Source organism: Grus americana, chromosome 5, assembly GCF_028858705.1.
Source record: "Grus americana isolate bGruAme1 chromosome 5, bGruAme1.mat, whole genome shotgun sequence".
Lineage (NCBI taxonomy): Eukaryota > Metazoa > Chordata > Aves > Gruiformes > Gruidae > Grus > Grus americana.
The window spans coordinates 53428781-53455122 of NC_072856.1; the positions used below are offsets into that span (position 1 = coordinate 53428781).

At 41.6% G+C, this 26342-nt stretch overlaps 1 protein-coding gene across 11 annotated transcripts in view; it reads right to left on the minus strand.

Moving 5' to 3' along the window:
• Positions 1 to 26342, minus strand: part of ITPK1 (inositol-tetrakisphosphate 1-kinase) — a 153977-nt gene that overhangs the window by 59649 nt on the left and 67986 nt on the right. For all 11 annotated transcript variants that reach the window (XM_054825802.1, XM_054825808.1, XM_054825803.1 and 8 more), the window contains 2 exons: positions 17621 to 17746; positions 4108 to 4225 (listed from right to left, as the gene is read on the minus strand). In XM_054825802.1, coding sequence (XP_054681777.1) covers positions 4108 to 4225; positions 17621 to 17746 — 244 coding nt within the window. The remainder of the gene's footprint in view (positions 1 to 4107; positions 4226 to 17620; positions 17747 to 26342) is intronic.

Genomic DNA, 26342 nt, shown 5'->3' on the forward strand with positions numbered 1-26342 from the left:
CCAATTAAAAGCAGATTTTTCCTTTCATTTTAATAGGAGCTTCAAATACAGATAGAGGTGCGTGAAGTTGACCTGTGTGACTATTTTTCTCCCTCCCCTCTGACCAGAACTACTATCAAAAGTAGGCCACAGAGAGCAGAGGCCACAGTTTCAAAAGGTGAATGCCTAGAGCTATGTATATACAGCTATTTTCGGGCACTTTTAACTGGGTGGCCTGATTTTGAGAAGTTCTGAGAATACACCACTCCAACAATGTACATGCTCCACAACTTCCAAAAAAATAAAACCTGACTACCTACTTTGGTGTTGAATTGTAAATACCCAGTTTTCTACTCAACAACAGATCTACAATTTCTGTTAAAACAAGCCTACACAGATTGCTTGGCATCAGAGACTCATTATATCAGAGTATGTGTATGTATATCTGGAAAAGAGGTTCCTGCCCAGAAAAATGTGGCATCTAAAGTGAAGAGACAGCCAGATGAGTGTCAAGAGAAGACAATGACGTACAGGGGTGACATGCTGTGCCCAAAGTCACGCAGGAAGTCAGAACCAGTGCCAAGCAGAAAACCCTGAGCCTTATCCGTTACATCATGCTGAGCCTCTCTCCTAGTCACAAAAGATGCATGCAGCTGTTCAAGGAGTATTTCTAAGACAGACAGAATGTGATAAAAAAAGTCCAGGAAAAAGAGAAGTGTGCTGTGATCTGTTCTGTAATATCCCCCAAAATCAGAAAGGAGTGCACACAGCAGCAACAGCGTCTCATATAATAGCTAACAATCAAACATAAATAATTTCAATTACATGCTGGCATGAAAATATCACAGCTAAAAGGTATTTTGAGCATCCTGAGGGAATAGTTCCTGTACTTCAAAAAAGACTGTTAGGAGACAGATAAATTCAGGAGTTGCAGCTTGGCTCATGCAGGAGTTCTCTCTTTTAGGGGAACCCTGCAAAGACTAGTTTCTATAGAAGTTTTAGATTTGGAGTTAAATTTAAGAATCTAAGAAGAAGGAGGTTTTAAAATCCTGGAAAAAAGCCAGGTGGAAGTGGTTAAAGAAATTAACTCCAGGGTCTGCAATATCTGAAGTTCAAACATTATTGAAGAAACCTGTAAGTCGTTAGAGACAGCAAAGGAAGCTGAGTAGCAGATGGGATCACTAGGTAGAGCACCGAGTAGTATGTTTACCTCAGTTTTGGTTTAAATTCCTTCAGTTTAGATTATTACTTGTAAGATATGTAGGGAATTTTAAAGGTTTTTAATCTTAAAACTAAAAATGCAATGTAAAAAGGTTAGTCAGTGCCTAGTCACAGTGATTATCTATTATCGTCTTAAGCATAATTTAAAAAGTCAGATCTTGAATTCCGAGGCTGTAAGATCACAGCTTTTCAACATGACATCAGAGAATTTAGTTATTTATCATGAGGTTAAAGTTTAAAAAAGGCTGACACAGCTCCAACCGTACAATACCCTGCTAAAAATGAAATTTCCATTAAATAATGCTCCTAATCTTTCACCAAACATTACAGAACATGATCTAGAGCACTTTTGTATCAGAAGCAATTCTTCACAGATCAGTAAACAAAGCAGTACAGCTGCTGAAAGAACTCAACTGCTATACCAAAAAATCTATTCAGCGATTTATTTCAAGATAGACCTGCCAGCTATGTAGGACACAAGTTGGGAATGCAACCTTTACTTTTTCGAATCTTTCTAAAAAGACTCAGAAGTGAAGGTTTCAGAATGACTAGTTCTTTTAGAACTTGCACTCAAAATAACAGAGAACAGGAAAAGGAGGAAGTCACAGCCCTGGCCAGACTACTGCTTCCAAAAAAGAATCCATTAAAATCAATGCTAAAATGTCTCTTAAAGCTTTATTATTTTTTTTTTCCCCAGAGAAGAGTCACACTTCCTTCTAAGGGAGATATCACTATCTATACTGAAGAAATAACAATCTCTGCAAGTCACCTCAGCAACTGCTAGTAGCACAGTAGCGCACCAGGTTCAAGATGAATCTGGGAGCAGGTTGCCCAGAGAGGTCATGCAGTCTCCATCTGTGGAGATATACAAAACCCAACTGGACATGGACCTGGGGAGCTTGCTCTAGAGGATCCTGCTTTGAGTAGGGAGACAGACTATAGGATCTCAAGAGGACTCTTCCAGCCTCAATGATTCTGCAAATCTGTGAACCTTGTATTTCCACAAGAACTGAGTGGTTACAGTGTCAGTCTGTGAAGTAGTGACTTCCATTTTGAAATTCCAGAACAAAGAAGATGTGGCTCCTAAGACCTCATGCTATTTACAGATGTACTACGTCTTGTTTGAGTTTTCTAAGTGCTCATGGCCTTGGGATATGACATGACAGCTGCAAAGCAGAAACCACAGTTTAGCAGGTGAAAACAAGGAGGGTGGGGGAAACACACCACACTGTCTGGAGGGATGCAACTTTTTTCTCAGGGCAGATCGTTATGTGCGGGAATACAGAGGCTGATCTACTTAGGCCAGAACGAGAAGTTAGCCAGATACTCAGTTCTCCTGAGATTTCCCCCGCTAAATACAAAGTTGGTTCAACGTCTCTGTCATGATATTTCTGATGATGAGATCGAAATAAGATTAGATGGGGGGAGAGGGGGGAAAGGACAACATGGGGGACACACAGGGACAGGGGATATATGGTCACCTAATACACCAGCAGCCAGTGAGAACAGGTGAAGCTTGTCCTTACCACATTCCTCAACTTTATTAACAGCTTCTCTTTAAAGTGTCAGTCTTAACTGAATACAAACCTACTTTTTCCTTTTTCCTCCCTAAGCCTTTATTCCTTTTTCTCATCAGTTTGACCAGAGGAGGCCAATATACATACAAGACAAACTACTTACAAAAACTGGATGCTCTCCCGAACATATTGTTCTCATAGAGATAACAATACTGATAGCAATTTAAGAAAAAAAAAATCCTACTCTATCTCTCTGCTGCTAGAACAAAATCTCAACCACTTCCTTAGAGCACAGGTTTCCCTCAGCACCTCTCCCCCACTCACAAACAGCAATAACCACTCCAAACCAAAATCCTTTTAAACTAATTGAACATTTGCTCCTAAAGAGATTCCAAAAGACAAGGGAGAGTGCTGCAAATTAGTAGCCTTATTTTTACATAAAGACACTGCCAATGGGGCCAGGCAGGTCAGGTGCAAACAGTATGTCTACAAATCCACAATTATAAAAACATAAATTGATAGGGTTCCTATCTGCCCATCAAGATAGTGATAACGCAATCACAATGGTAATTCCAATAACACCCTATTAGAACATAGTTCAGCAATGCAATTCCTCCCAAGCAGAATCATCTAACATATGAAACAGTTACTTCAAGAGCTGCTCTAGATTTAAACTCAAAAGACAATAAATGTTTCAAGAATACGACAGTAACAGAAGTAGAAAGGGAATAAAAGACTAACTTAACGCTGCAGTTACAATGGTTAAAATGATAAGATACTAGAATTATTCAGGTTGAAAAGGCATGACTTCTAAATGTGGGAATACAACTCAAATGATGCCAATTAAAGGCAATAGTCTGTCGGTTAACTAGCCAACACCAGAAGGTGCATTTATGTTCCTCCTAGCAATTAACTCGTGCAATAGGCTTCCAGTTTCTCAAAGATCTTAGCTCTATTTACAATTTAATTTCTTTCAGTCCTTTCCAAAACCAATTTTTCTTCTTCCATAAATCTCCCCCAAATTCAACCCTCAGGATTGTTACGACAAGCTGCTAAGTTTGTACAGTCATTTCGATTTACCAGCATGCACAAAAAGACAATGTTTTCCAGAAGACTTCTGGGAGTGCTCACTATAGTAAATATGCTCCCCATTAAATCACCATTGTATTTTTAACCAGATGTAAACCTCTTCGGTGTACATGGAAAAAGAAGAGCACAAGATTCCAGAGGGCAATCCTATGACACAGGAATACTTCAGTGTTTGCACTTCCATGGAGAGACAGAACACAAGGGGCCCCAAACCACTTCTTCAAACCTCACATCCAGCCTCCAGAAGCCAGATGCTTCCTTCTCTAGTCACAGCTGTCAGGGAGAGTAGGTATTGGCCTACCTTGCATGTATGCCTCTATTTGCCGAATTAGCTCATAAGACTTGGATCGGTCCAGAAGCGTACGAATAGCAGGAAGAGGGTCCAGGATAATGGTTTCTGGATGAGCATCAATATACTCCTGCAAAACAAATACACAATTAAAAAAAAAAAAAAAGGCATTAGGTTGGCTGAATAGTGTGGAAAAATAATGAGATGGGAAAAGAATAGACAACATGAAAAACCTCATTGTCCAGCTTCTCTTCAAGGGCAAGCAAACGGGCATTGGCAACACAGGAAGTCACCACACAGTCTAGACACTGACACTTGAAACAAAGATGTGACAGCTAACTCTTTTAGGATGGCAAATTTCTCCTGTGGATTCACCATCAGCAGCAAAACCTGCACTACAACCACATCAACTCAGAAGGGAGCCAGTGGCAAAGTGCCACAGTAACAGCTGTGAGCTGGGCTGAGAAAAGCAATTAGGAGAAGAAAGATGACACACTGCTATCTTGGGGTCAGCCTTGCATTGAATTACTGCACGTGAACATCACTGTTCCGAACTGTCTGAACTAAGCTCAGAACTACATCTGTTTTTTTTAATGTTGTTATTATTGCTGTCCTCTAGCTGGGCTGAAGGCAAGAGCTGGACGATAAGGGCTGGAATTGTTTTTGGCAGAGCTGAGGAGATTGCTGCTTCACTGTGTCTTAACTGAGTTTTGAAAGCATCGTCTAAGTTCATGCTCTCCTCTCCTGACTACAAGAACAAAGCACAGTTAATGTTCTCATGGGTCTTCATCTTAGGAACTCAATTCCCCATTCCCTGAGGTCATGACTGCACTACTGCACCTTGACCATGAACACAGACACAGCTGCCAGGTATTGCCCTTGTAAACCCAACAAAACTTCCTTCTCTTTCTCAGAACAAAAGCTGATTTTCTTCATCATTGCCCCAACCTGGTCCCATAAAGTCAACGGGACAAACAAGCACCCATCTTACCCTATCCAAAATCATAGAAACATTTCCAAAGGTAGCATCTGCCTTTGTTTTACCCAACTTCCCAAAGCCATCTTTACATTTCCACTCATTTCTATAAATCCATTCATGCAAATGCATGGTAAATGCTCCTGCAAGTAATGGACTTCTATGAAGTCCTACTTCCTCAAATTGGTTACTTCAGAGAACAAAAGATACTTAGGAGTATGATGAGGTGGCCTCAGGCGATGCCCTTTGCTAGACACTGAGCTGGAGAGAAAAGAATGGCATCATCTGTTCCTAGCATGTGATTTCACTCCAGATACTGACTAGGAAAGCAGACTTCCTCCTCACACTCCTCCTAGCACTGGCGAACTGTTGCTTTCTGCTGACTACAAAGTCTGAACTTACAGCTTGCTAAAAGGGGATTATTCTTTTGAGGCTAAGAGGATCCAGTACTGGGGTTTAATGAACCCACTGCATCACCCACAGCACACAAGTAGCTTTCCTTCACAGGGCATGCACCCTTCAGTAGTAATACGTGTCTCTGACATATTAAATAAACACCTGCAGAACACAAAGAGCAAATTCCCCAAAGATATGCTCAACCTTGCTGCCATTTGGGAAAAGTAAGGGATAAAGCCTTTTGCACAGTCAGTCATCAAGACTGTCAGACCCAGCTGTTGGCTCACCCTTGCAGTTTAGCCTGGATAAAAAGCCTCTTTGGCTCACTGGAGCAGAAGCTGGGTTCATTTCAAGTCATTAATATCCAGAACATACAGAAAACAGTTTTCATGAGTCTCCTGCCCCCAATACTTCCAGTGTCTCAGGCAGAGCAGTCAGCTTTCAAATACAGAAGAGATTTTTTTTTTTTTTTTTTTTAAGAGATACAGTAACTTGTTGCCTAATGCATCTTAAACATCTATGTGTGTCTATGCATATGTACCCTTTTACACAGTAGCTAAAAGACACCTTGTGGAGCTAGGACGATCCAATGATTAGGGCATTAGCTTAAACTTGCTGATCATGAAACTGTACTCAAGTATCTCAACATATCTAAAGCATAACAAGGCAACTCTTTTAGCCCCTCTACGTCTCAGCGTAAAAGATAGGGAGGTATCACAGTGTGCACCTTCATGAGCAAATTACAGCCAGCCGATACCCCGGTGGGGCGGTGGGTAAGTACACACAGTAACCAGACTGAACAAGCCACTGCTCTGAAATGTGACCTCAGCAGAGATCCGACAGCAAACGTCCTGCGGTGTTTCTGATGCATGTACTAGTTCTTCCTTTCACACTGTGGTGACCACCCCTCCGACTTGACTGGTCTCCAGTTCCACCTTGAATTCAAGCTCCCCGTACTTCCATCTCAGCCCAGACCCTACTCTGTACAAACTAATTCTTCCCCTCACACGTACATTCCTCCTACCTCTGGCCTCCATCCCCTTCACTCCCTTCCAAGGAGGGCATGATTTTTCCCTCTCCTAGCTCCTTATGCACCTTCCCAAATCCTCCTGATGCTCACCTCAGCATCGAGGACTATTCTCACTTCCCTGGGCTAGGTGTGTTCCACTTGTTCTTTTGGCTCACTCTAAGTATTTCCAGGGGGAATCTTGCTTTTTTATGCTTTCTGTAGGGAACTTCACAGTGCTTTATTTATAATGATAATAGCTCTAAACCGTATTAAAAGATCATCCAAGCAGTAAGCTTGACACAGCATAATGAAGTTTAACAAGAGTGAAGGCATGATCCCAAGGCCATTTTACACCAGGCAACATGTCAACAGAAGTGAGCATCTTAGCTAACTTTCCAGTGACTGATTTCTCATTCTGTTGCCTTAAGGAGCCTCCAAAAAGCTCTGTACAGCAAACATGAAATAACTGATGAAGATGAAGGAGGTGGGGGCTATTTTCCAGAAGCAAACTACTCTAATGTCAAGAAGAACTGCACTGAGTGTAAGGCGACAGCCCCTTCACACAAACATGGAGGAGCCAGAACATGAGCCTTGCTTACAAAATAAGGAAATTTCTCAGTATCAAACCTATTTCAGGTACTATTCTCCAGCTCTTCTCCATTTACAGGCTTCGGTACTCAGACAGCCAGAGGGCACAGGAATCATAAAACTCCGAGACTATCAGCAGGGCAGAGAAGAATCTGCATCATCTGAGTAAAGGAAAGGACTGGGACCTGAAGTAAACGTCTCCTAGACACTTAAACTGGGGACTGGCTACAGGTCTCATTTTAACTGAATCCAGAAACAGCCTCCCCTTTGAAGCAAAGGACTCTGTCAATGCAGGACAAGGTCAATGTATTTGTATGGGGCATCTCTGAACACAGCTAGTGGTTAACTGATGAAGCTGTTTAGGGGGACAGGAGCATCAAAATGCTCTCAAGTCCTTATAACTCCGCATATCTTCTCATGTTATTGTGTGTTGCTTGGATTTCCATCACAAAGCATTAACTCTGCATTCAAAAACAGAACCATCAAGTTGCACCACGATCCCCAAAGCAAATCACTCAGCCTCCCCTTGGGCATGTACACTGCCAACGCTTTCCCAGTCTCCCACAGCTCATGCCAGTACATCACCAGCACATGCAAAAGAGAGTTCCAATATCTACGCACAGAAAACTACTTAAAATAAATACATAATTTAAAATTCCAAACCTTAACACCAATTCCCCGCAACAGGAAATTACAATAAGAAAAATCAATTTTGTTAGCTTCACAGGAACAATTATGGTAGCTGATGTGAAACCTTTCATAAACGTTGATTCTTTACTAGGAACTGCTGCATGCTCAGCCATCCCATTTTACTGAATATGTAATTGTGAAGATCACTTAATAGATTGGAAAACTCTCTATGTAGCCTAAGCAGCAGCACTCTTCCCATGGCACAGAATGTCTCCACTACCAGAAATGCAGATCTGGATGAACATGAAGGGTTTGTGTCTAAGAATTTTGACAGCAGATGAGCCACTATAGATATGAACTTGAAAATGGAGCAGCTGCAGAAGGAAAAGAGAAACACCGAAGCCAAGAGATAGCTTTCAGTACAGCACAACCTTTCAACTTTGAACGTTGTCAGTCCCACAAAGCAACTCTGCACTCTCCTTTGGTATATTTACCAAAGACTGGTAGGTATCCCAACGGCAGACTCCAACAACCCAGGCAACAATCTGGAGGATATTTGGGCTTCCCAAGAGTATTTTGAAAGGGCTTTGTCCTTGGGCTGCAGTTCAGCTTGACCCAGACAATGTCTGTGTTTTCCTCTTTCTAATCTTTGACATAATAAAAGCAAACAAGAAGAAACAACGACTTTTAGCAGATCCTCCTTTGTTTGTATTCCAGGTTTGGCATTCAGTCATGCTCTGTACCAGCCCTGTTACCAGCAGAAGGCCAGCAATGAAACCTGAAATCAGAGAAAGATCAAGTATTTCATGTTCCCTATTAAATACCTCTGGATATAACCCAGAGATTTTAAAAAAAACTTTTCTTGAGAAGTCTGTGTATAGATGACAATAGAGTTGTATGTCATTTTACTCAAAAAGGTAGCTAATGATTTTTTTAAAAATACATTTTAACAGAAAGTTGATAAAGTATCTACTGCAAATATTAGGTCATTAGATGATAAGAGACACTCACTGACTCATTGACTTGATTTTATTACTAAGTAATAAAACTTCTATAATTTTTTGTTTTGTATCAAACAAAAGTTCCATAGTAAAAAAAATGTTAGTAAACAAAACAATAACAGCATTTGGATTTGTGTTTTCCCATGTACAGAAACATGAAGATGACTGCATGTAACTGCAGACCAGCGTTTTCTAAGGTGGAAATGGAGGTAAAGACAGACACAAGCTTGTCTAAAGAGTTTGCATCAGATTCAGTCTTAAAAGTTCCTTTTTGATGTCCTGGGCTGTGACAGTCTCTTTTCACAGACACCTCCTTCCAAAAGTAAAGGTGTAGGCACGTTGGGTCTTGAACAAACACCCATCTCAAAACTCTTTGTCTCTAAATCTAAAAGATATTCCTGCAGTGGTTGGGAGGGATGAGGGGGGCGGCAAGGGGAAGTGGGGATAGATCTTCTCTGTTACATTTCTATACACTGTGTATCTCAAAGCAGCTGAGTACTCTGCTTCCCTGTTTTGCCTTCAAAGGTCCACCACTGCTTCATCTTGCAAATACCTACCCACAGGAAGCTGTCCTACCAGTCAGTACCCAAATGACAAGTTTTTAGTTAATTTTGCCTGCTTATGAGGCTCTTCTAACAAATGTAAGACAGAATTATTTTTTAAATGGGAAAAACACAGGTATTGGTCTGTGAATTCAGGTGCAAATAGACAATTTCAACTTCAGTGTTTCACCCTGTCGCCCCGATAAGAAAAAAATTACTAAGATTTGATAGTTCCCTTTGGTTTTTCACTTGCCTCTTCTCCGGAAAGCATGTGAAAAGAAATTGAAAATTGAAAGTATTTTCAGAGTACAAAGCTGAAAACCAGGAACAGAATGGGCTAGTATCTTTTAAAAAAAAAAAAATGTATTAAAAATCCACTGGCATATTCTCCAGGAGCACAGGAGCACATACCCTCCTGAGACTTCTGAAGAAAGCAATCAATGCAGCAAGAACAATGCACTTCTCCCCTTTCAAGCAAGAGCAATCCCCTAACTTCTTCCCTTCCAAAGTATCTCCCTAATTTGCCTTCTTCCCAGTCCCAAACCCTTCTAAGGAAGCTTCTGAATGAAGAATTGAAGAGCCCTTCCTGGACAAATTCAGAGTGGGAGAGTCAACAATTGGAGGGCAGGGGGGAACACTTTACATTTCCATCAACCTCACAGCAGAAGCCTAGGCATAAAACCTGCCTCTGATCTATCTTTTCAAGAAGGCTAATGCAAAGAGAATCTGTTCAGAAAAAGCTCTGAATGACAAACTAATAACCCTATTGATTTTCCATCACTTGAGCCATCATTTTGAATGGAACAGACTAGTATGAAGCTGCAATGAATGAAGCTACTTAAGCCCCTGTACAGCTAGGACAGGCAGCTGCTCAAAAACTATTTTGCTCTAATCAGAGCATAATAAAGATTCCCCAGTCAATATCTTACACATCCAAAACATACTCACTTTTCGAAGTCATAAACTTCGTCTAGAAGGCAGGAACTGGGGTAGTTTGGTTCTCTTTCTTACCAGGAAGACAGGAACTAGAGCACCAGCAAGTGAAAGGGACCTTTCGGGACTATGCCTCTTCCCACTTGACTTCTCTCCATGTTCCTCTGGTCAAGAAGGAACCTCCAAGGACTGTAACAATTTTTTACTAGACAACAAATGAACTACCTTCAATCAATTCAGCCCAGTGTTACAGTGGGTAGAAAGGGAGACTAATCATCATCTCTACAAACAACCATCATCCCCAAAATAAGGATCTAAGTGTCCTACAAAGCAAATGGAAAGATTTCTCTTTGCACTTCATGCACTACACTAGGTGCTGCGTGCAGTTTTCATTCCAGCTTTGGATGAGATCACAAAGCACTCATCACTGATCATCAATGCAGTGGAGAACAGTTTGCACCCACCAATACTATCCTGAGAAACTACAGTCCAGACCACATCCGAAGACCTTGAAAAGCTCAGCCTTAAAGGTCTTCTGCAGCTAAAAATCCCACTGACAACAGGCAACTCCTCCTTGCCATTTTCAGAGTCTTCTGTAACAATTATTTTTTACAAGGCCATTGAGAACAGTCATTAAACAGCAAGAGAAAAAGGGCATGCTAAGAGGCTTCCTAGTCGATTAGTACTCTCCACCAGATTGTATAACAGTTTGTCACAGACTCCAGAGAGCAGGCACACAGACCCATGTACACGTGAAGCCAACTTCCTCCTCAGCTCTTGCAGATGAGATGGTCAAGGCCTCTATAATACAGCTCTGAATAAAAGTGATTCTTACAAAAGGTCATAAATGTAGCCTGGCAGCTTGTTCCTCCTCCTGTGGTCAAGGATTCCTTGCTCTCTGCTTCCTGGAAGACCGCTTTATGGAGCCAACAGTAAGACTGGTGCCAGGTATCATCTTGCTGTTATGTTTATATTCAATAGCAGGAAAACTAGCATCATGAATTTTGCACTGTTTGGTCTGGTTAAGATCATCAGAACTTTTTTGGTCAATTTAATAAACAATAAGGGAACCACACTATTTCCACTGGTGTGTGCAGCTGCCAGAAATTGCACAGTGCTTATGCAACATCACACACACATAAGCTGTCTTGCAAGGTCATCACTTTACATTTTCTAAGCTGCTCATTGATTTTAGTTTAAAAAGAACAAAACAACAACCCCACCCACTTTATGCAAATGGATTCTTATAATTTATTTTTTCTATAATATACTTCATTTCTCATAGTTTTCAATATCTTAAAAATAATACAGGACAGATGGAGACAGGCAGCAATTTCCTGCCAGTTTCTGCCCCGTATAAAAAATTACGTGAGAGCATACTCTTTAAACACACTTTGGCACGTAAGTCAATGCTGACAGACTTCTCCGCTCTGCTGGTTCCTGGGTACACGTTTTACTACAATGCAAGTTTTCTGCATGCCAGCGATCTGGCACAATTCAGTCACGTGCAGAACCAGAAGCCCAAGGCCTTGGTTTATTGGGGAGAGGATATAATTCCTGCCCACAGGGATCCCTGCCCTCTCTCTCATTCACTAGGAAAAGATCCTCTCCCAGTTTGGAAGGCACTGGGAGAGGATCTTTTTCTAATGAATGAGTTTTGAAGATACTGAGAGATTATAATTCCATATCCACAGTCAGAGATATGTGTAGTCCAGTAATGGAAACCTACATTCTAGTTCAACTACATGATTGTGGACAAGTCATCCACTGGGCTATGCTAAAGAACTATCTGTAAGACAGACCATCAGGTATCAGTGTGATTGTTGTAACTTGGTCTGTAAATCAGATGTCATCACAGCTACTACAAATTCATACCAGAGGTCCAAACAGAAACAAACAACCCCCAAGTCTTTGACAGCCATTCTGAATTGACTTAAAGGGCTTCTCATATTTATCTCAAGAGGGAGTTAATACAGTTTCCTTTAATATACAGCTTGCAAAACAAAAGCAGGGATGCAAATGGGATCGTCTAGATCACATAATGAAACTGTGGAAAAGCATGTGACTGAACCCACATTCCAGGATCCCCTTCTAATTCTTTAGGCATTACATTGCACTTCTTTGCAGGAAAATAGGATCCTCAAAAAGAACAGATAGATAATACTTACTGTACAACCAAGAACTAATGACAAGGAGAGAAAAATGAACAACAAGTTCTCCTCTAACATTCTTGGCTTTTTTATTATTTTCATTTGCGGTTAAATTTAATACTCCTGAAAATGAAGGCCTTGAAGGCACCAGCCAGCTGGATTCAAGCATTTTGCAAGAAGACTTAAACAAGTTTTTAGCATAGTCCTGCAACAGCCTTTCTAGAGTATGCCTGGCCGAAGCTTGCTGTTGTGAACACAGCAATGTTAAACTGGAATTAGGCAGAGTGTTGAAGACTAAAACCACCATCAACAGGCACATGAAATGAAGATGAAAATGTAGAGTCCTCATCAGAGTATGAGCAGAATTTACCACCGTCCTCTGCACAGAAGACACTGATATAAGACAATGCTCTTTATCCGCAGGGTGCTTTTCACCCAATTTCTTTCTTTCTTATACGGTTCATATTGTTAGTTGAACAAGTTCAACTGTATTTACCAATCAAGTCAGGAGACAGCAAACTATTTCTTCTCCATCTGACTTGCTCAGAAACTTATCCTCACTTCCATCTGTCTCTACTACAGCTCTGAAAAAATATATATGGAGCGTGCATTACTGTAGAGAGAGGCTTTCTCATGATACACTTGTTTATTAACAGACCTACTGACAATTAAAGAATGCTGACTTACATGCAGCATATGCCCCAGGTGTGTGAACAATAACTTTGCTTTCTACAACACTTGACACAGAATCCAAATTTTCAGCATTATCACAATAATAAAAAAAAATTTCAACTTCCCATCAGCCTACTCCAAATTAGCTTCAGAAGAACCACAGTATTATTTTTGTGTAGATACTGATATTTACAGGAGAATTATGAAGTCCTTTATTAAGAAATAGAGACCAATTTATGAAAGGGTGGTGGTAAGCTGAGAAACAGAAAGATCTAAGTGTTCTACAGCAACAAAATAGTGGCAATGGTAACCAGACAGAAGACTGAGTTTCAACCCTATTACCTAGTCCCTGGATTACAGTTATTTCTCTCTACTGTAACCCAAACCTGTTCCAGTCCAACTTGTTTCCCCTTTTGTACTCCATTATTCTTAGAAGGCAGGAGACAGATCTGCAAAAATATCTAGTGTAACTGAATGCTTTTGTGCTGTGCAGCTATTTAAATCCATTTATCACTATGCAAATCCTACAGAAAGAATTTGACATGCTGTATCAAATACCTCTGTCAGTACTCTCCACAACTCCCTGGGATTAACAACTATTCTCACCTCTCCACATTAGTTAGCGTGTCACAAGAAGCATATCCTCAGTCCAAATCAATGACCTGATAGCTCACCCATTACTGAACATGCTGTATGAGATTAAGGCCAGGCTGCCAACAAAAAAAAAATCAGGTACAGGAGACAGGGCATCTGTTAACACAGATGAACTCAGCAGTATGGGAGAGAAGACCTGTGTCAGGAAACACAGAGAGCAGTAAGATTTGTTTGCCCTAAATCTTAAGGGAAGGTTTCTTACTGGTTTCCTTCAGAGGCCACTAAAAACAAAGCTCTGCAATTTCCAAGATTAACAAACAGCGAGAGCTGCAGCAGAGTCCTAACAAACAACACAGCACAGGGATGCTATTATGCAGATTCCTTTAACAGGGGTTCACCTTGAATATGGTAACACTCTTGATTTATTATTTCTAACGGGATAGAGAGGAGAGGCAAGGCTGAGTTGTCAAACTTGCACACAAGGCTATACTAAAATAAAGTAGGATTTTAGGGCAACATGAGTTTGGTTGTTTAGCTTTTATTAAGGCTATGTTTTAAAACTGTTTGCAACAAGTTGCTCCACAGTTTTAACAGAGCAGGACTTAACCAGCCTGTGAAACATGGGAATGTTTCAGTAAATTCACTGATATAGACAATCGCATCTTGGAAAACAGCAACTGTGGTGAAACAGAAGCAGAATGCATCGCCTCCAAAATCTGATAAAGGGCCTAAGCTATGGTAGGTGAGCCATATGGGAATGACAAGGAGGCACGTACACTAAGAGGCGTCAGCTGCTGACAGGCGTATAGCCAGAGGGGTCCCAGTGCCACATACCACGAGACTTGAATACAACTATTTCTCAGCTGCTCTGAAATGAGGCAGCTCAAGTAAGATTTGCAAGCACTAGTGAAGGTTATAATATTGTCCCAATAAGAATATCCCTGTAAATCAGGGCTCTGCAGCCCTTTCTGATGCGTGTATGTCTAGAAACTTCCACTGGGAGCATGGACTACCAACCAGAGTGTGTAAGCCTCCTGGGAGCATACCCAGTTTTCTCATTAGTTTGGCTGATGCCTTCACAATAGTCAACAGACTCAAACCTGCCCAGCTGCCCCCATATCCCAATCCCCTTATGGTTGAGGGCTCAAGAAGTCTGGGAGCAAACAGCCACTGAAATTTATACTGAAACCAAAGAGCCCTTCAGCTTCCACCCCGAATTCAGGCTTACAGCCTAACATGGTGCAGGACAGCATTCCTCTAACTGCTGTCAGCTCTTGAGGACTGTGGAGACAGCCCTAAGCATGCAGGTTGGATTTAGCCTCTAGGGTGAAGAAACAGCACCAGGTGAGGAACTGATGCCGTTGTGCATGACTATAGCAAACAGATTCAGTAAGCCTGACAGAAATGTACAATTTCTTCAAGTTTTGCAAAGCTTTTGCCTATGGTCTCCTGTTCCCGCACCCGTCACTCTGTACACTTTGAAAAAAAAAAAAAAAAAAAAGTGGAAATTTGAGATCTCTGCAGTAGGCAATTCTGTACTGAAACTGAATTACATCCTAGTTTCTGAAAAAAATCCAAGCTGCGCTATATAAAATACCTTCTTCCTGACAAAAGCCTAGAAAATGGAAATGATATCCCCACATACATTTCTTATTTTTATGCTGTATTAACTGTTATATGCAAAATAACAATTTGCCATTTCTAAAAGTTTAAATCAGTAATTTCACCTCAAATAGTCTGTGGTTAAAAAATATTGCTGTATTTGATATTATGATTTGAAAGAAAATAAATCCTGTAAGATCAGTGATATGTTTTAACTTACATAGCTCTGTTGAATTTGAGAATTTTAGGAGAGACTGGATGGGGGGAGCTAGGTTTTTGGTTTGTAGTTGCAGTTTTGATTGGGTTTTCATTTTTTCACAAGGGGATGTTTCTGTTGTCATTTTTTGGCCACTGCATCTCTATTCAGGTGATATTATTCTTTTCCAAGTGCTATCAAAAAAAAGATACAACAAGCAAGTCCCTGAACTAAAGAATAAATGGATATTTATCCATAATCTTATATATATATTATATATATCCATATATACTGCTTCTTTCTCACCACCCTCAGAATCTATCCCACAAACTCATTAGATAAAACCCAAGTTTTCACTGAGATTTTCTAACATATGTATCTTCCAAAACAAAGCTTTAATATTTAACCTATTAAAAATAATGGATTAAGTTATTTAAATGGTAACAAAAGTACACAGGATAATGTGAAGGTATCATATTATGGTTACTTCAAGAAATCTATTAGGGTAAGGGATTTATCTTTAGCAGGTCATTTTACCTCTAGCAGCCTTCCAGCAGTGCAGCAGCTGTCACAGACACAAGAACAGCCCACTAAGTCCTCAGCCAAAGCTAAGGCTCTAGCTGCAAAGTGCTCTACCCTGTTTCATATCGAACTTCACCTTGGTGGTTAAATGCAGCTTTACGAATATGCATCCACGGTACTCACTACTGTTTCCTCCAGACCTCACTTCCATACCTGAGAAAGTATCAGCAGGTGACCTTAAGCTATTAAATAAAATAAGCTGACTAGCTGGAATTCTTATTAAAAATATTCCATATCCATTGCAGAGTTCTTGCTCAGGAATAAAAGGAAGGTGTTTTAGATATTAATTGTACTGCAACACACCAACTGTTGTTCTACAACTGCTTGCACAAGTTCCCTACCAGCACGTACTCCAGGGGACAAGGGAGATGCCACAGTATTACACAGAGCTGCTCTCTCTGTGCCTTATAAAGCGTGGCCTTCAGGAATGCACAAAATAACCTGAGAACTGGGAATGAGGAATCTCATGAGTCTTAATCAGCTGCAAGCAACTTAACACATGCACCCTTTTGCCGCTCTGGTCATCAGTTTTTCCCATCAATAGGACAGATATATTGTGAAGGCAAACTAGTTAACATCTAGAACAAGGAGAGACTGCAAGCAGAAAGCCCCTGAAGTCCATCTCTCCATACACTTCCTTGGACACTTAACGAGTTTGCAATGGTGTGGGAAGTGGATGCCTGCACTGCTTAGCGATGAATAGTCTCTACTGTTCAGAGAACTGGTGCCAAAGGGCCAGACCCACAAGTCAAACCTTTTTGTCTCCTCTGTGTGAGTAATACACAGGTGGGAGGAAGCAGAAACGCTTTGTAAATAGAGCAAAGAGAATATTGACTCCATTAAGTACAATATTTTCTGCATTACTAGTTGTAGAATATTAAGCAGAGCAAAGAGAACATCACTTCACAAGAAAGCAAAGTTGTCAAACTTGCAGAATTTGTCTGACCCGTTTTTCCACCTGACATAAACATATTCCATAAAATTCTGAAAATATTTTTTAAATTTTGCTTCTCTTTGAAAGAGAAGAATATACTTTTGATCAAAGATATCCACCAGAAGCAACACCTTTTAAAATGATAAAGGTCTTGGTTTATCATTTTCATTGGTATTCAGCCTACTCTTAGGAATTCTTTAGGAAAACAGTTCTCTGTACCACTATGCCCTGCGTATTTCTGACCTTCGATGTAAACTTGAGTAAAAAAAATTAATAGGATTCTCAGCACTAGAGGACAGAATTACTCACAGTAACCTTGATGTTACAGAAATTAGCATTCCAGGAACTGGGAAGACTAGACAGAACTGGGCCAAATTAATTTAGTGGCTTCTGTCGTGGAGAGATGCATGTAAAGGACCCTGCAAACACCTGCTCCTCTTTGTGAACAGCACTCATGCTCTTGGAATGACATCAGGACAACATTTGGTGGGAAACCAGTTCTTACTAACCTTACCAATACAACATAAAACCTATCCAAAGGTGCAAGTCCATTTTAGACTGACAAAACCGTTTTTGCTGGGCTATCAGTACCAGGGCAGCAGTGAGCCAGGGCGCTCTTTTCATCAAACCCTACCAACTGCACAGGAAACAGATTGAATTCACTGCACCAAGATCGTCCTCCTGCTTGAAATGCAGAAGGACTATGAAAAAACCACTTACCTGGAACCTGTGAACCAACTCCAGTGACTGGCTGTCATTCTGGTCCGCTTCAAGGATGACATCTGTCAGTTTATGTATGATCACATCCAAAGGGCCCTGATCTTCAATGGGTTTGGTGAGGTCAAGCTGAAGGAATCAGAGAGAAACCTTTTATTAATACATGGGGGATGTGAGGTTCTTGTCCTTGCCACCATCCAACGTGTTGTTGCCACAACGAAGGCATTATTTTACACGCTGCCTTTATTTTGGTATGTTACCCAAATCCCTGATAATTTACATTTCACTGAATGTCAGAAAACTTTACTCAGACATTTATTTCTCAGCAGTGTAGATCTAATTCCATGAAAAAGCAGCGAAGTCATTGGCAAGCACCCTTCATTCAAACACCTTCCTGTGCTTCTCCACCCTGAGCCAACATTTCTCTCTTCAGCTCTCCTTCCTGGTACTTACATATACGTGCAAAAGGAATGAGCCAACATAGATTATCACCACTAATAAAAGGAATGCCTGCTGTGCCCTTTGCGATTGCACAAAACAACACCCAGAACAGTAATACAGGTAACACAAAAGCAAGTGACTCAGGATCTTTGCAAATTCATCTGCTGCAGGGACAGCTATTTAGCTGGTAAGGAGTGCAGCTCCCAGAGCACTCCACTCAGACTTTGGCACTTAGCTGGATAGGGGACAAAGATTTGGGGTGGAGTGTGCAGAAACTCTGCTCCAGACAGCATGAGAAGGCACAAAAGCGGTGGCAATGCATCACAGGGGTTGGTCCCCAGTACCAAGACAGAGTTCAAGGAGCAGAGGAAGCACCTGTACTGGAAAAGGATTGAGTCAGGGATCTTTTGAGGAAATCTTAATGCAAAGAAGGCTACTGGACCTGACAGGATGCATGCAAGTGTACTAAGAGAACTGGCCAATGTCATTGCGAGGTGTTTATTTATCAGGACATAAATCAAAACTGTGGAGACTCCAATTAAATCAGGAAAAAAAAATCCACCACAAGGACAGTCTGGTTGCAGCACAGAGTCCCACAGAGGCTGCAGGATCTCCATCCTTCAAGGTTTTCAAGACTTGACTGTACAAAGCCCTAAGCAACTTAGTCTGAATTTCATGTTGAATCTGCTTTTGATGTATTATGGACCCCTAAGGTCCCTACCAAATTTAATGAACTTACCAGATTTGAACCTTTGTACAGTATAAGTACCAGAACTGGCTTGGGTTCTAGCAAACACACTGGGCTGCCCAAAGCACAAAACCTGCCACATTATCAAGCACTGCTCTTCAACCAATCGTGAGATTTACTGCATCAGTGGCAACCTTGTAAACTTCAAACTGGGAACATCTTTGAAATGACAGACAGATGTGTGCTCACTGAACTAAAGTTAGCATCTGATTTTACAGTTACATGCACATTCCTTTTCATTGCTGCTATCCCTTTTATTCAGCTCTGGCAGAGAAGGCAGTGGGGGGCACAGGAGGGAGAGGAGGGCTGGGCAGAAGAGGCTGCTGATGCTCTGTTTCGATAAAAGCCAGTCTTCACTGTCTCATTAGCTTGTGTTTTGTCCTAATAAAATTTCCCACCCTACAGAAATGGCCCTGCTTTGAATTAAGGAGTGCCTTAAGGAAAGTAACGGTAAGACAGGATGGCTGGAGCTCAAGCACCAATAAAATTAAACCAGCAGAAATCTAGCAGCCTTATAATAATTTGCTAGTTGCTAATCTAACTGATCGATGTAGCTGAATTGCTTTTCTTGTGTAGGCACTCTTATCTGGGCTGAGCTTACTTGAGCAGAATATCTAAGTTACCCATGGCACAAAAGCAAACTGAAAGACTGCCAATTCTTCCCAACAGACACTGCCTTTGCTTGCCCACTACTATATGCCAACAGTTACAGGTTGAGGCTCTAGTAGTATCTTTGAAGTACTTACATAGATTCTAGTACATCTGGAAAACATATTGCGCACCTGACTTCCAAGGAGACTAACAGAGGCACTGTTCACAGGTGGGCAGCAGACTCTACATGCAAAGATCATGCAATGGTAAAGACAAGCAAGACAGACTTGATGTGAATGCTCAGTCATCAGTAAGCTGTGGCTGGGTGAGGCAGTCCACAGAAGGCCTGGCCGTCCTAGCACTTACGTTTTTACTCCCACAAGTAGTGCAGCATGAAGGCTAGGGGCAAGTATAAGTGTCTGTAAAATTAAGAGAAGTGAACTGCAGCTTGGCTAAGGACATGGAAGGACATGATCTGCTTCTGCAACCAAGTTCCAGAAAAATCTGTTAATATCCTTAAAAGAAAGATGACCACATTGCTTTTCCTGAGGTTGTTTCAACTGCCTATCACATCTGGAAGGAAACAGCAAAACAAAGGGTCCATTTAATTAGGTCAGAAAGTTCCCAGTTGCCAAGGTACAAAAATGTGAATTAATCCATTTTCAGGACTTTGTTTGAAAAACAGTGAGAAGCAGATAAGTATTTTAGATTGGTTACCCCTCCACGTTCTTCCTGCAGTTGCAGCTCAATCTGCACAGAAACATTCAGAACACAAGAAAACAGTTCTCCCTTTCAGCCTTGACCCAAGAATAGAAATAAGCCTTCGAGGCATATCCAGGCATTTTCAGCACAGTGTTTTCCAGAAGCATAAGACATCTGGGCAAGATAACTTCTTCACAACAGTTGCGCCAGTTAAAAGCAACTGGCGTATTTTGAGAATGAAACCAAAATGCACCCACTTTGCACATTGGAAAGTGTTAAAAAGGGCCCCCACAACAGTGTTCTGCTTTCCCTTCACCAGGAAAGCAATGCTAGAAATGACAGCATGCTAAGGCAGCTCCTCCGGTAAGAAGTTCAATGACCACTTCAGTTGGCTCAGCAAGGACAGCAGGTACATTTCAACCACATAAAGCTTCACAATTTGATCCAGTATTTTGTGGATGGGAGGATCAAACCATTTGCAAGAATAAGTTCTCTGTGTTCTGGACCATGCTGCGGAAAGCAAATATTCCTGGGCTGTGCAGAATTTGGAAGAGATTCACCTTCCTTTTATATGCTAAGAAGAAAAAAAAGTAAAAGTAGAAGAAAAAGAAGGGGGGGAGGGGGGGAAGATTTGAGGGGTAAAAAAGAAGCCTTTTCAAGTGGAGTATCAGACCCAAGCAGAAGTAAGTGAAAGTAGAGTGCAAAATCTCTGATAGCCCTCTGCTGAGACAAACACTGATTCATTGTTTGTCATCAGCTGGAATTTGAGCCCTCCTACTTCCCTTCTCTTTCAGCATCTCTCTCTCCAAACGATCTTTGCATTTGACATGATCACCCAAAGGTTTGTTTTTGCACAGAACTAACACCATAGCAACAGAAGTGAGAGAAAAGATTTATCAGCACCAGCTTGAAAAAACAGAGAGATATGGCTATGGTGCCTTTTCTTCTGTGAAGCAGGCTATAGCCTACTCTGCTTGCCCTTTTTTATATTAAAAAACCCCCGAACAACCAGGTATTGGTTTCATGGCATTTTCACTTACCACCAAAACCCTGTAAAACTCAGGTGAATGACATGAAAGACGACATCAAAGCTGTACACAGAAAATGTCAGATCCAAGGCATATGCCTTGCCAGCTCTGACAAATCCATATATGGAAGAAAACAACCCCTAGATAAATGCTCTTATCACAGCTGGCTGCAGCTAGCCTGCTCACCTGCTAAGAGAAAGACTGGCTGGGAATTAAAAAATGCTCCAAGCTTAGAAATGTCAGTTTTCCCCCCCTAGACTTCCCAGAGCATCCACTGGAAAACAAGTTACAGGCACACAGAGCTCCCTCTCTGCCCTCCTCTCCCCTTTCTCTACCCTCCAGAAACACACAGCTGGCGCATTACCCAAATCATTACACAGGAGGGCAAAAAAAGTTTATTTCCATTAAGCATAATTTGTTTAAAGTTTTGGGGTTGGTTTTCTCCAGAACACTGACAATCCATCTATATTGCAGGCACAGGGCAAGCGCCTGGCAGAGTGCCACAGCTCTCCACTGGTCCCAAATGCAATCCCACACGCATGCATTTCTGGAAGCTGTGTTTAAAAATAAAACTATGGCCAAGTGAAAAAAAAATCTGGATTCGTTCACTCAGAAAAAAAACCACCCAACAACCAAAAACCAACAAACAACTGCAAATGTTGGATTTAGCAAAAAGAAATATAATTTATATAAATGATTAAAAATAGGTTTGTATTTTTTATCAGTGTTTCCAGTCCATGTGATAATCAACTGTAGTTCAGAATCTGGCTGAGCAGGATTTGTGGTTTTTTAAAAGCTCTTCTTCAGAAATAGTTTTTGGATTATCATTCACATGAAATGAAATCTTAATACCAACCTGTTCTGTTCTCTGAACTGTCCACTGCTATATCCCAGAGGAATTTACAATACATCTCTCCATTTCTATTCATCCTCACTTTTCTCTCAAAATATTTTCATTTAAAAAAAAGGACTCATAAATCTACTCTTTTGCTCCCAGTCTCCCATCAGCTAACAAACTCCACTCACTAGGATTCTGCACCAAGTTCTTGCTATACTTCGTTTTTTATTTGATGCGCTGCTTTGGAGCAACAGAATAGGAGTGCGTGTCTGACACAGCATCCTGTTTTGCTGCAGGTGGAAAAAGCTCATGAAACTTTCACCCAGAGGAGGTGAATGAAGATAAGGAGAAAGTCAGAGATGACAGGTTTGTTCAGAGCCTTTTCACCAGGCAGATACCACCAAATATTCAGATGTTATCATTTCAAGTGCTAGAAAGCTTAATAAAATGCCACAAAAGGGAAAGAATCCATCCAATTTTCCAGTAGAGACCTGTCGACGCTCTGCAACTTTCACGAGTCACAGTCCAAAAGTCCCTTTGTGATAATTTAAACATTTTTCCTCCCTGTGAACCAGACATACAGCACCAGCCTGACCTAACCTCTCTGCTCCCCAACCCCTGAGGCAGTATATAGAATTTTCTACACAAATCTATTGTAGTCTGTTATTCAGATACTTAGTTAAGGCTGCACTGACCCCAAAACATGTGGGGTTTACTTCAATCTTAATTCAGCTTCTTAAACTCCACTGCACATAGACCTCCAGGTTATTTGTCATCATTTTTCCTCTCCTGGGACTACTTTCTACCCTTTATCTTCATCACATGAATTTACATCAAAAGGCTTGTAAAACAAAGCCTGTGAAATTCTCCCCCTTCTTCCCCCAGCCCCAATGTTTACCCTTGCTGCCCATCAAAGCTGAACAAGTCATAATGAAAAAAGCCACAAGCTTTGGGTTGGAAAGCCAAGTTTTCAAGAAGCTGAACCCTGGCAGCCGATGTACTGGAGGATGCTGTTCTCTCCCCAAAAAACTCAGAGATGAAAGCCTCTAAAAGTATCTTAAGCACTCTGAAGAGGGAAGGGAAGCTGCAAACATCAACAGTGCCAGGTTCGATGTTTTGACTTACTGTAGAAAATAAAATACGCATGATAGTCCAATTACAGGAGAGAAGGTGCTTGCATTTGAAAGAAAGTGGGGCAGAAATCAGGAAAATGGTTGTGCATGTCCATCCATACACGTAAAACCTACTCACAGAGAGCAACGGCAACAGAACAGAGCAGTGCAGAAGCCTGCCTGCTCTTCTGGTAAATCACAGGACCAAACAAGACCAGCGTGCCTTCCTTTCCCGAACTAAATCCTACAGGAGCAGTCCAGTCCTGCCCCTCCACAGGGATGATGCTCCCACAAACCCTGTGGTCAAGTCTATGCAAGTACAAAGCTGACATGAGTGATTCTGTGTAAAAGCCCACAGAAGGTAACAAGCACACATCAACACATCATGAGGAAAGATGTTGAGTGATCTGGTAGACAAAAACCAGGTATTTTTCACTGATATACAGGCTCTCCATAGCTCCTAAAATATTCACATATTCAAACTAAATAAATATTAGAACATTTAGCTATTTAAGAGAGCTCCTCATCAGCTCTCTGGCCAAGCAAGAAAATTATCTTGGCTGTCGTCATGCGCAGCTAGCTGCTGCTAATGGAGCCAAAGGATACAGAGGGAGAACATAAACCCCTCTGGGCGACAGAAACACCAGCTCTGTCCCACCACAAAGGACAAACATGGACCCAACCATCAAAGGCTGTAAAGAAAGAGCAAAAAGTTCACCAAGAGGCCCTATTTACTCCCTCCACACCCCCCTTCCCCAGCGCCAAATTAACTTGCACGTCCTGTTGCAGCGGCAGTGGCAATCTGAGAAAGGAAATCCGCTGCGGTGAGGAGACTTCCCCCACTCGGCTCTCCCCTCACGCTGACAAGAGAAGAGAGCATCGCAGCATTGGTAACAGCCGCCACATCGGAGGGGAACTCTTTCCCAAGCAGGAAGGAAACGCAGCTTGAAAATACCCTACCTTTTTGTTAGTCTTCTCGGAATCAAGGAAATTGAAGACCAACTGAAGAGCTTACCTTTCTACCACTACAGGATGCTAACTCTACAGGTTATCTTTTGCTACCTTAGTTTTAAAGGAACCACCAAAGGAGAAGGAAAGTGTGTCCCACACTGCGATCCACTGCTTAGAATCTCAGGTGCCAGCAACATCCCAAGCAGCAAGACAGGACTAAAGGTGAGGAACAGCACAGCATAAACTATGAAGCCTTGCTGGGTTCCCATTTTCTCAGATACCAAAACTTTAACAACAGAGGAGAAGATTCTAGGTTTAACAGATGGTTTCTTCACATCGTCTTGTGCTGGTGCCAGAGCAGATTACTTTGCATTCTGTTTGGCACAAGCTGCCAGAGAGTATGTGTGAGCACTTTGCACATTTTCAGGAGTCACAGGCTGCCACTCCCCTGGAAGCTAGGTATGATCTCCAAAACGTCTGGGAAGTTCTCACTTCTAGCTGTATTCTAGATAAAATGAGGTCAAAGGAACCTCATAGCTTTTTTTACACTACATGTATAACATACACAGACACTATTTATGGATCACTTCCCCAACCACTACGTAAAATAACTAGCCTCTGTACATTCAAGGCTTGTCCTACAGTCACGCAATCCCTCTGGACCTTGGTGAGCATCACCCTCCCCCCAGCCTCCTCGGCACCCTTGCACAGAAGCAAACAGCGAGCCAGCGTTGCTGTTGCCTGTGCAGTAACAGCGACAGACAGTGAATCGCGACTCCTACTCAGGGTGCAGAACAACACGGGGACAAGTTACTGAATCTAGTTACTCAAACCTCTCCCACTGCCCCGCTCTCCTCTGATCCTGGCATATAAACCTCCCCTGAGCATCACCCCTCCTGTTAGCACCAAGTTTTGCCCACTTCTTTAAAAGCAAATGAAGAAATCCCATCTTTGGGCTATGGCTAAAGCTCTTCACAGCAATGATTTTCTTTTTTAGCAGAGATTTTTTTTTACCCAAGGCTGGAACTTTGTTACTATATTGTTTTCAACTTACAGCCCAGTGCAAAAAACCCTGTAACTTGGCTTGGCTTATCTCCTTCTCTCCTACACAATACTCTGGCAGTTGCAGAAAGTTCTTTCCAGAACTTGCAAAGATGCAGGAATGGCTGTTTCTCAGCACAACATTTAACTGAGAGCTCATGTCCCATTAGGGCTGGACTGCAGTGAGCAGGTTTTGGTAGGCAAGTGGTTAGGCAGTTCAGTGTTGCTCAGGGATGGTCTGAAAGACAATTGCTGATTTTCCCATCACCGCAGGAGGAATAATCGATATTACCCAAATCCAAAAAAGCCTCTTGCCAAGGGTGTCTCCTGAGGACACCAACGCTCCCGGGATTAGGAAGGGCAGCAGAACAAATCCAGAGATTAGCAGAGGAGAAAAGTTGAACAGAAAATGTGTGACATGGGAGGATTAGTGCTCCAAAGAAGGAAAGCAAGTTACAGAAAAACAAGAACCCATGAAAATGAGCAGTCGGTGTAACCCACTGCTGAGACTGCCTTGCTTTATTTTCTGTAACCATCAAAAAGATCACGCTCGCATACATTAGATTAAAAGGCTATATAGGTAATCCCAGTAGTGGAAGGTATGGGAAAATTACAAAGTGGTTCACAAAATTTCTGGTTCACTTCTTGAACTTAAAGGTTTGGAATGGGCAGATCAGATCCAGAAAGACTAGAAAGACTTTACAAGGAAGATTTTTAATGTTTCTTTGAGCAAAGTGGGTCAGATCTAGCCTAGTTATTGAACTGACAGCTCGATCAATCCTGTAGAAGAGTGGACATTAAAGGAGGAGTAGAATGGAGAAGTTATCCATGGAGAACACTCCAATTAATCCAGAATTCAGAAATGCTGCAGCACTTCAGCCAGTACAGCCTGGGTAAGCAAAGGGAGGGGGCGAGAGGGGTGCACTTCACTTCTCAGAAGCTTTCAGTGCTTAATTATAACATCATATAAACATTCAAAATATCAAGATCTGAGAGTACCACAAATACTTTTTTTTTTTTTTAAATAACTACTGGATACAGAGAAAGTTAAGATGAAGGAAATGTGTTCTTCTGGAAGTTTCTCTTGGAGCCACGTACATATGCACTGCATGATCTCCCTCTCTTTGGCTGGGGGATTAGATAAGTAGAAAAGCTGATATATAAGAAACATCCCCCAGAAAGCCTGGCTACCACCCTGTATCCTAAGGGCAGAGGAAGCTCAGCTCTAGACTTGTACCACACAGCTCAGGCTCAGCTTAAGGATAATTCTTCA